At 30.8% G+C, this 10,945-nt stretch overlaps 1 protein-coding gene across 1 annotated transcript; it reads left to right on the top strand.

Annotated features, from left to right (window-relative positions):
- The first annotated feature begins 3,011 nt into the window (after nt 1-3,011).
- LOC107441707 (UPF0462 protein C4orf33-like) lies at nt 3,012-10,465 on the top strand. Its single transcript, XM_087167404.1, has 5 exons — nt 3,012-3,222; nt 5,198-5,255; nt 5,380-5,431; nt 8,576-8,766; nt 10,297-10,465. The coding sequence occupies exons 1-5, from the start codon at nt 3,042-3,044 to the stop codon at nt 10,400-10,402; spliced, it is 588 nt and encodes a 195-aa protein (XP_087023530.1). The 5' UTR covers nt 3,012-3,041; the 3' UTR covers nt 10,403-10,465.
- Nucleotides 10,466-10,945: the final 480 nt, after the last annotated feature.

Below are 10,945 nucleotides of genomic sequence, written 5' to 3'. Positions count from 1 at the left end.
AATTATTTACTTTTATAGAAACGCCTTTTTAAAGCATAACTGTAAACAAAATAAATGCGTGGTTTCGTATAAGTTTAGATATACTAATTTAATGACGCAGACCGCCTTTGTCACCTCTTTCATGGTTATCATTCAGTTTGAAGACTCTCCGTGTAGTAAATGGTGACTGATACACGTTAAATTTGTCGAGTCACAAAGTCCTCCATGTTCCCATAACAAATCAATACCTCTGGGGGTACTGATCCAGGAGTTCCCTTGTCTTCTGGAATGGTTCAAATTTAAAGGCTACGGAGTTGAACATTAGTAGCCGTAAACCCAAACATTGGGTCGGCTGTTCAATGACGGTTATAAAATTAAAAAAAATAAGGAATGCGCAATAAATGCCTTTTTTTTTAAATGAGAGCTATAAGCTAACGAACAACACTGATGTCAACTTTAAAATATTTGGAAAAAAAAACAGAATCGTCTGCAGTTTCGTTTATATCAATTGCTAGCTCTAAACCAACGAAAACATTCCATTTTTCAAACATCCTTCCCAAACGATATAATTGGATGCCTGAACGTGACATCATCGTAAGTGTTTCGTGGCATTTGTCGGTTCAGAAGCTAATCAAGGTCGACACATACGAGTAACGTCGCCTACAGGTATCCAATTAAATCTAATTTAAATTTCATTGTTAGGGATAATAACTTTACTTCTCTTATTTTATAACGGTCGTTGAACAACCGACCTAATTTTTTGGGTTTACGACTACTAATGTTCAACTACGTAGCCTTGTAATTTTGAACCCAATCTAGAAGACAAGGGAACTCCTGGATCAAGTATTCGAAGAAATTTGCCTTCGTGGAGGGCTTTTTTGATGGTGCTAACTCGCATTTGCGATACATGAAGAGGAAGACCACGAGAACCTCCCACGATTAGCCTGATAGCAAGGAGACTCTAACCCATGATCGCTGAGGATATTTCACGTCAGCACTGTGGTCGGTGTAATCCGGATGCCGAATTCGGTTCACCTCGAGAATAAAATTGCCACTTGTCATCCACTGTTCAAATTTTAGGACGCTAACATGAACAGTTGAGTTATAAGAGAGTGATACATTTATTCATTTTATTATCATAGGTAATTTACTACTGATGAAGGGAAATATCGATACTACTTATATTTTCAGTTGTCATCAGCATGAAATTATTAAAAAGTTAACCTTTTCAATCTTGTTTATAAAGATTAGAAGATTAATATTATAAAAGTTAAAGCTTAAAGAGGTATGTCTACTTTTCTACCATTTTGTAAAATATTAAATCGATTTTATTTATAACAAATTTTACATTTAACCCTGTGGCCAGTCGTAACGTGGATTTTGAATGCTATAAAATAAGTATATTGAAGTTCATAAGGATTCAGTTTTATCAATGGTTTTAAATAATTATATTGGTGATAAAACATATAATAAACAAAAGGCAATTAATGTAACAGGCAGTTGCTTGGATGAAGTTACTGAGACTATATTTTTTTACTATGACCATTTTTTGATAAATGGAGTTTTTAAACCATAAGTAAATTAACCAAAATTATGGTAAAATTACTGATTTCGTTCGAAACCCTCTAGTATATGTAAAAAAAAAAAAGTAGCAGTTTTCAGAAGTGTCTGATTTTTAATCGGTTTCGAAAACGAACAGTCGTCATAATACTGAAAATGTTAAATGACTCGCGTTGTTATCAAGGACTGAAAAAAAATTTTTATTAATGGAAGTATGGGATAAACGGTAAACTTTAAGTAAGCAACAGATTCGCATTGATTATAGCAAAGTAGAATGTAAATGAAAAAGGGAAAAAAAAAAGAATAAATGAGGGAGTGATGATAAATTGTGTCAACAAAATTATCTAACTAATATGAAAATAAGAGTAGGTAAAGTCAAGTGTTTTGGAAGCGAATAGTACTTGGGTGAAATATTCGAATCAAATTCACTTATGTGAAATTCGAAATAAAAAACAAAAATCTTAAATATTGTAAAATCACAATTGCGAAAAAATTATTTTTTAAACATAAATTAATTTCAAATTTTTTAAGTAATAAAGAAAATCGTAAGCCTTGTCAAACAATGTTGTAAATGTGGCAAAAATTAACGTAAGATGTAATTTATTTTAACTTTTTCTAAAAAAAAAAAGCAAAGTTGAGAAAAAGAAATACTGTATACAATATAGGGTTATAATGTATGGGATAGTGATGGGGGGAATAACTTAAAAATATAATGGAATGTCAAATTGAGAAAAATAAACGGTTTTTTTTTCATCTTTATTATAAGGCTTTAAAAGAAGCTCGTGAAATTTGTATTGTGCATGGAGAGGTTGCCATAGCTTAAAAAAAACTGATTATAATTTGCAGGCTGTGTTTAAAAAATGGAAATTTTGACCTAAAGACGCATACACCTCGTTTTAGCCTTCCATAAGTTCCATCATATTTTGCAGTGGCCCCCATCCCCCCCAAGCTCTTGGGCTCATTCATCCCCCCCCCAAAAAAAAATTTGCTAACTTCCCCCTTCCATGTTAGCTTTTTTTATTTATGTACTTAAAAAAAAACAAATTCTCTCGTCTAAATTCCCCTCCCCCAAACTATCCGTTTTATTTAGTGTAAAAATCCCCCCCAAGCTTTAAGTGGGCGCATCGTGCGCCCACCTTCCCCCCTGATGGGGCCCTTGATAATCTGCACAAAAATTCCAGTCAAAAGACAAGGGAGCTGGCAAGTAAAATAAAATGCTCTTACACTTGAACCTTACAAAAAAAAATTAAATAAAAAGCGGGAACTTAGTTTTAGTTTCCAACTTAAGTAAATCCAATTAGTCCTCGGATGCCAACCCAAACAGTGGTCGGCAAACTCAGTTCCAAAATCTCGTTTGCCCGCGTTTAATTCAAAAAGAAGCTGCTGTCCATTTGAAAAAATACCACATGCGAATCAAGAGCCAGTTTGCCGACCATTGGTCTAAAAGTATAAATTTTTAATGAAAAAAATTATTACCAAGAGATAAATTTTAATATAACAGGATGGAATTCTCGATATTAACAACTTGGGATGATAAGCCAATCGATCATGAAGCGACTATTATAAAATTGCATTCTGAAGATGATGTTGTGATTATGGAAATAAAAGCTCCATTTTATGATGATCCACCACCAAATCCCAGGGGGACTGATAAATCCTTTAACAAATTGTGGGATTATGAAGGTAAACTATGTCTTTATTGCACTTAATATTTCCGGAGTTCAATGCTATAATTTTTTATCAATATACTTTTGTGTATTTCAAACATGACTATCGATTTGAAAAATCAATTAAGGAAAAACGAAAGGAACCAAATGCTACGTTCTGCTTAGGAAACTAGTATTTATCCTCAAAGCTTTTATAATTAGTTACAGTAGTGTTGCCAAGTGAAAGTCCTAAAAGTAAGTTTTAAAATAATCACTGTTTTTAACATAAAGCACACTCTGAAGGTCAGAATTAACAAACTGTTTGTCAATAATGAGACATATCGACGGAGAGTAAGCTTACCACTAACCTGAACCACTTAACGATCTCTATAGATTACAGTATTGCTGATACAGAGTAACTTGAACTGTTAGGCTTAACTCTTAACACCCCGAGGTTAGGCTTAACTCTTAGTTCGAACGATCTAACCCTTAACGATCGGTTAATTTTCAAGAAAACGGTAATAAAAGTGCCTATTTTTTGGCTTTTGTATTTGTATTACGTATGTGATTAGTGCTGACATCTAGTTTAAAATAAACTGACTATCTACAATTACCATAAAAATATCCTGGTGCTGCCATCTGGTGTGTAAAATGAGACATAATTTTTTTCCGGGCAAACGAAATGAATTAGTTTTCTTCTTATTGGCGCGTTACTACTGAACACTCCATCCCGTCAATATCACGGGAGGGAGAAATAGAGGGCGAAACTTCACCTCGTCATTTTCACGGTCTATTGGCGATCGAAATGGGCTGCAGGTGGCGTAGAGCAGAACTCTTTTCCTATGGCAACACTTCACATGCTTTCCCCATTAGCGTGTGGAAAATCATAGAGGAAAGAAGTACGTTAGGTTCTCTCTTGATTTTCATATAGATTGAAATCTTTTAACTTGAAAAACTATATGGAACTGAAAACTACATTAAACATAGTTCTAAAGAAAATTATATGGAAATTTTAAAAAATATTCTTATTAAATAAAAAGGAAAAATATTAAGAAAAGGGAAAATACCGTAGTACATTCCTATACAACTGAAAAGAGGAGGAGAGGGAAGGGAGAAGGGCTAAAGGCATGAAACCGGTCTCTCCCCAGATGGCGTATTCGAGTGTTGCGATCGCGAATGGTCGTGATCGCGCTCATAAAAAATATTTTAAAAATGCCGAATCGTTTTCATTTACTATAAAAACAATAACCGGTTTTTAGGTAATTCTTATTAAATTTCTGTATAATTTTACTACTGTTAAAAAACATTAAGATTCGCTCTTATTTATTGTTAGAAGTAAATTTTGTTCAATAGTTCTAGAATTCTCGGCAACCTACGCTTCTCTTCACCGGTTCTCAACCACAATGGGCTTAAAGCATTGAATCTGTTATTCAGATACCTAGTAGAGATCAATTCAAGCTTTTTCAGTGTTTACCTCATAACAGATATAGTTTGTCTAATGTAAGAACTCCCCTAGCTACTCGTCTGGGCCCGTGGTGGTGATCATGGTAACGAGGTAAAACTATTTCACATAGGGGTGTGAGATCACTGTTTAGGACAGGTTTTGGCTCGGGTCGGCGAGCTAAAGGGAATATTTTTCTTCGGTCTATTGTGTTAGTTCTAGAGTGAAGAGAAGCTACTCTCCCTGAAATACGCTATTCTTGTTTCCAAAGCAGCAGAGACGATCTCAGACTTAGTGTCGAGGGGAGTTCTTACCGTAGACAAACTATATACGCCAAGCAAATATTTACAATTGTGAATGCTCTGACATGCAGTTTAAAATATTGTTTTTTAGTCAGTAGCACCATCTGTTGACACTGATTTCCAAACTTTTGATGAAAAGAGGTTTCTGATTTCTTAAGCAGAACTCAGCTAACCATACATTTTTGTCTCTTTCTGATTGATTTTTCAAATTGTAAGGGCATATTTAGGATACGCAGTAATTTAAAATGCATGTTTTTCTTTTTGTATAGTCGTTGAAGCATTTTTTCTTGGAAAAGCTGAAAAATACCTTGAGCTAGAGTTTTCTCCGTAAGTTATTAAACTTCGACTAATATAGTATTAACTAGGGATATATATAGTCTTAATTTATTGATGCAATGTATAATAAGTATATTCTGATTTACTTATATCCATAAATTGTGATTCCTTACAGGCATGGATTTTATTTTGTATTGCTGCTCGCAGGGAGAAAAAATGCAATTAAAGTAAGATAGGCTCATATTCATTCAAATTTCATTTATTGGCTAGTTTCATTCAGCATTGTTGTAAAAAACTATTTGATCTTCTTAAACCCAGAGTCCAATATAGTTTATTTTTCTCTTAAAAGATAATATTGTCTTTACAGATAATATTATCTTAAAAGATAATATTGTAAAAAAGATAATATATGTCTTTACAAAGCGATTGTCTACGTAAAAATATCAATGGATTTACTAATTTTTCCAAAATAGAGGCAAAAATGACTAATTTTGCAGTCAATTGTGCAAAAAATTAACGACATTTTCAATAAATCAATTCGCGCTTTTCTTTTTCTCGCACAGTTTTAACTTAACCATATTTTTATTGGCGTAATTTCCTCTAATCTTTTAATCACATAGCTGTCATATTTAATTTGGAAAACTGATCCATGCCGCAATCGAGCTTAAAAAGATCGCTATTTTATTATTTTTAATTCGTAGCTATTTTTTTTTTTAAGTTTATAGTAATATTTATTTAAATGACATATTATTCATGCAGGGCCAGATATATTTTATCTCTACAGTGTAATTGAAAATGAGCTCTACTATTCTGTTATATTATCCCCATGTGAAGCAATATATGTGGGAAGAAATCAAATAGATAATTATTGATCAAAAATTTCTGTAATTCTTGAGGAGAAATAATTATTCAGAAAAGAAAATTAAAAAATATTATGAAATGCTCATTAGTTTTAGAATATGCCAATTTTTTATTTATTTAACGCATTACAGTTTATAACTCTTAATTTTATCTTCTTAAGTTTATAACTCTTTGTTTGAATCCAGTAGATTCTACTTTATTACCACTAAAAATATTCAACAATATACAAAAAAAAAAAATCGTAATAATTAAAAAAGTCAAAAAATTTTGAATCGAATTAATTAATTTTGTTGATTAATTTTAAAGCTCTAGTTTCAGGAGGTTAAATTAAAATTGTTAGAAGGTGAATACTAGTTAAACTGTTTGGTTATAAGTTAACTCTTATTTACGATTAAGATTTAATCTTTCCTGTAACTATATTGTCTTGTACTACATTGTTCACTCAAGATCCCTTAAAATGCCGAAAAAATTCACTAAATTCTACAGAAAGAATTATCTAAGCTTAGTAAGGATTATAGTAAGGATATAAGTAAGGATTATATGTTAAATTTAGAAATACATCATAAAAATTCTGCCCCCAGCTAACTTCGCTTACCAACCCCCATGATTGTTTTACTATCATTTTTGTTTTGTATCATAAATTGATACATATTACTTTAAAAGATCCAAAAAATATTTTTATTGTTTATTAACAAAAATTAGGCTTAACTGATTTTGAAACCTTTTTTTCTTTTGCTTTTAAACCATTACGATTTCATCCACAAACTTGATTTTTAAATTCGTTATAAATTATTGGCAGATATAAAAATTTGTTAAATGTTTTTCTACTACAGAAATAATTTAGCAATTGTGCAAAAATTTAATTTATAATTTTTTACCATTTTGTATTCATTACTAGACGGCTCATCGCCAATCCCCGTAATTGATTCTCATTCATCATTGTTTTATCCCCCTCCCCTTTAAACGTTAATATTTTCCACATTTTGTTTTCAAAATAATACAATTATTGTAACTTTTTGTAAGAACATTTTGTTAATATGTTAATCGTAACGAAATAGACGGTTTACTAGATTCGAAAAATAATCTAAATAGTACGGATTGTGTGATTCAAATAGAAAACGACTTTTATCCCTCTTTATGAATTTTTTTATTTTTATAATCAATGTTAAGATTTATATCTGGCAACAACAATCTCTCTTTCTTTCTTTTTTTGCTACATTTGATTGAGATCTATTGGAGCACGCCTATAAAATTAAAGATCTCGTCAGGAAAATATAAATTCTCAACAATATATATTAAATAGTTAATATTCACAATAAAAAAACAGAAAAAATTACGAAAAAGCACTAAAATTTGCAATAACATTCGAACGAATGACCTAAAAATCACACATTTTGAAACACAATTCGCGTTAAGCTCACAAATAAAAATGGATCTTTCAGGTTTAACTAAGTGGTTGCATTACAGCGGACTACAGATCGACCAAAACATTATTTTTTCCTACAAGTTTAACAGTTGATAATTCTCTAACTAATAATCGAATCTATAAGTTTTTTTTCCATCGAATTTCTTACACATTTTTTTACGCATCATCGCAAATTTGAACTTTTTAAATCTTATAGTTTTGGCTTTGTAAAACAAAATGCATCTTTAAAAAAAAAGTGCGAAAAAAATTCGTGAAAAAGGCCTTGCAGAGCGGCTCGTACGGTATTTTTTACGTCCAGTTTAACAGTTACTAATTCTCGAATTAACTATGGAATATTAATATTTTTTATTCTATCGTTCTTCGTACATTATTCTACAATTCTTCGTAATTTCAAAGTCATAGTCACTTCGCAACGAAGCAAAATGAAACATCAAGTTGAACATCCAAACAGCGGCGCCGGCCCTTACTATTACGATTAAAAACGGTGTAAAGTGTTTTGATTATTAAATTTAAGGTAATTCAAAAAGTGTATCGATTTGACTTTATTTTGAGTGAATCGCTCAATCGTTAATAAAGAAGTTGAAACTTATTTCTAGTAATCAACTTTCAACTCCTCTGTTTCTTCTCTCAATTAATCCAGTATTGTTGTTTATTACACTCCCCTTCCTATACTATGATTTATCAGATTGCGATGGCTTGTTGGTTAAATATTAATTTGCGACCCCAAATGCGTATAATTATATGCTCTCGTTTTTTATTGGGATTACAAAAATACTTATTAAGGGAGGTGTTTATGGAACAACTTGCATAAGAATATATAACCCTGTATCAGCCAATTAGTTAGGCATTAATGTTTTTAAGTGTTGGTAATTCAGCTTATTTTTTAGAAAAACTCCTCCTACTTGTTTTTTTGTAAACTCTTTTTCAACAACTGTACAAGCTGGCAGCTTACAGTTGTTGCAATTATGCTAACTGAGATACAAGTAATCTGCTACACAAGCAATTATGCTAAATGAGTGTACAACTGCTTTTGCAATCCTGACATGTCAAGTTTTTCCTATTCAAATTGTATTCACTATTTTAGGTTGGTCTGCCTTTAGTTTATACTGCAAATATTGAAGGAAATAGTTGGACAGGCATAGCAAGAATACCAAAATCATATTTCCCTCCAAATGTAAAACTTTTCAATGCATACGCTATTCACGGTTCTGGTAAGAATAGAACGTATGAGGCATTAAACCCTGTTCCAACTGGGCAGTTTCAAACTCCAGATTTGTATGTATACATATTTTATTTAGATATAATATAGTTCTTAAATAATTTTGTTAAAAAATAATCTTCACATCATGTTATTAAGTTTTAAAAAGATAATTTTCTTATAACTAAGGAAAAAAGGTACTGCGAGCCAAACAATACATCTTGAGACTAACCACTGCTTGACAGAATCATTAAAAATGGTACCTACTTTTAGGTTAGAGACACGCAAAAAGCGATTATACAAACGAGCGATTTATCATTGTTTGCGTGTATAATAACGTACTGAGATTTTAAAAACCATGTAGAAATCCATTGTAGTAATAAATCTGGAAAAAATGATCGACAAGATTATTGGAATTTAGGAAGGTATAGTTACGAATCGAATCCACCCAAAAGTTGAATATTTAAAAGTGCAATTTGTAATATCAGTGCTGTAATATAAACGTTTTAAAAAGTATGGGAATTTTACAAACCACAAAGAAATCAGTAATTATAACGATGGAATCTGCTCAAACTGAGAGTATTTTATTTTCATATATTAAGTCTGTAACATAATCGCCACTTTTAGCGAATAGGGTTTGATATTTTGGTAGCCGTGTTCTATATAATTTTCACTAGTTGGTCACTGGCAATCGCAAAATGAAGAGATATTACCTTTGTTACAGTGACTTCTTGTAGATTAGCATTTAGTTTTAAACGTTAGTATTAGAAAAGAATATATACAGCATGTTTAAGGTTAAAAAATACTTCTTTTTTATTATAACCCATATAAAAAATTATTTTTACCATGAGCCCCCCCTCCCCAAAAAAAAAGGATATTACATGGAATAACTTTAGTTATGATGATTAGATTTTCATATTCTTAGTTTTTCATGGACTTGATTACCAAAAAGATAATCTCATGCAAAAAAATTTTTTGTTAATTATTTAATTTAATAATAGTAGATAAACTTTTGAACTGTAAGGTGCTTATAGCTAGTTAATTTTAACTGAAAAAATTGGAATAAAATCACCCCAACAGTTGCGTTACAAAGTTTTTAATAAAGTTCCACTATAAAATTTTCTCAAGAACTATGTAATTGATTTTATTAAGAAATATTTTACAATTTAAAATTATCCTAACAACTTTTAAACAAAATAATGATTAAAAATTATTTTTTTCATTCAGTTCAGTTGCTTAAAAAGTTCACCAAGATATGGAAAAATATGCAAAAGACATTATTAATTGACATCAAGAAAACTTAACTTGTGACTGCTCTCCTAATAATTTGAGAAAATACTTTATAGATTGCAGCCATCTCCCATTTATTCAATATCAAGAATTTGAATCTGCTGGCAAAAAAAAAAGAAAACTACACTTGAAACTTAAAATATTGACAGCACAAATTAGAATATACACCTTGAACTATTCATATCGGGCATTTGATACATGAAAACCCCATTAATTATGAAAAGTTATTGAGAGTACTTTTTTTCCTCGCTTACAATATAATATGCAAGTTTAGCATTGTGCAGAATATGTCATTAATTTCATCATTTATTTTACAGTCATAGATTGGAATACTTCCGTTACATTCAGTTTGAAAAAATTTTGGATTTTGGAGATAGGCTTTCGGATGTATGGAAAGCAGCTCTTGAGGAAAAAGGTATTTAAATAGCAATAGGATGAAAATTGTGCTTAGTTGGCAACGTCTCTGAAGAATATGAGAGAAAAAAAAATTCATTTTGAATATTATAGATAAAATTCAAATTAAAAAAAGCTTTTAGAATTATTCCAGGCTCCTGTTTTTAAAGCTTCAAAGGAAAGAAAAATTTAGAAAAGAGATGGTTTTGATACCAATTTAACCCCCAACTTAATGTTTTAATGATTCACCAGACAATGACTTTTATATGCAGAGGCGTATTTACCACTTCAGCAGCATAGGGGAGGCACACTTCGAAAATATAAATAACTCTGGTTTATAATAAAAATATTTTTTTAATTCAATTTATAAATAATTCCTCTACATTGAACATTGAATATAACTTTTGAAAGATAGCGTGCTATTTTTATGTATTATTAAAATAAATTTCATTTCAATGTGATAAATGTATACAATGTTCACGGCAATTACAATTTTTACTATCCTAAATTACAATTCAATTAATGATCATAAGTACCTGAATATACCTTTACCAAAAGTCTAAGAGAGGGCCT

The sequence above is a fragment of the Parasteatoda tepidariorum genome, chromosome 1 (genome assembly GCF_982258835.1).
Source record: "Parasteatoda tepidariorum strain Cologne lab strain chromosome 1, Ptep-v5.0, whole genome shotgun sequence".
NCBI classification, from domain to species: domain Eukaryota; kingdom Metazoa; phylum Arthropoda; class Arachnida; order Araneae; family Theridiidae; genus Parasteatoda; species Parasteatoda tepidariorum.
The sequence above is the reverse complement of the archived record's forward strand: the minus strand, read 5'-3'. Positions and strand labels throughout refer to the sequence as shown.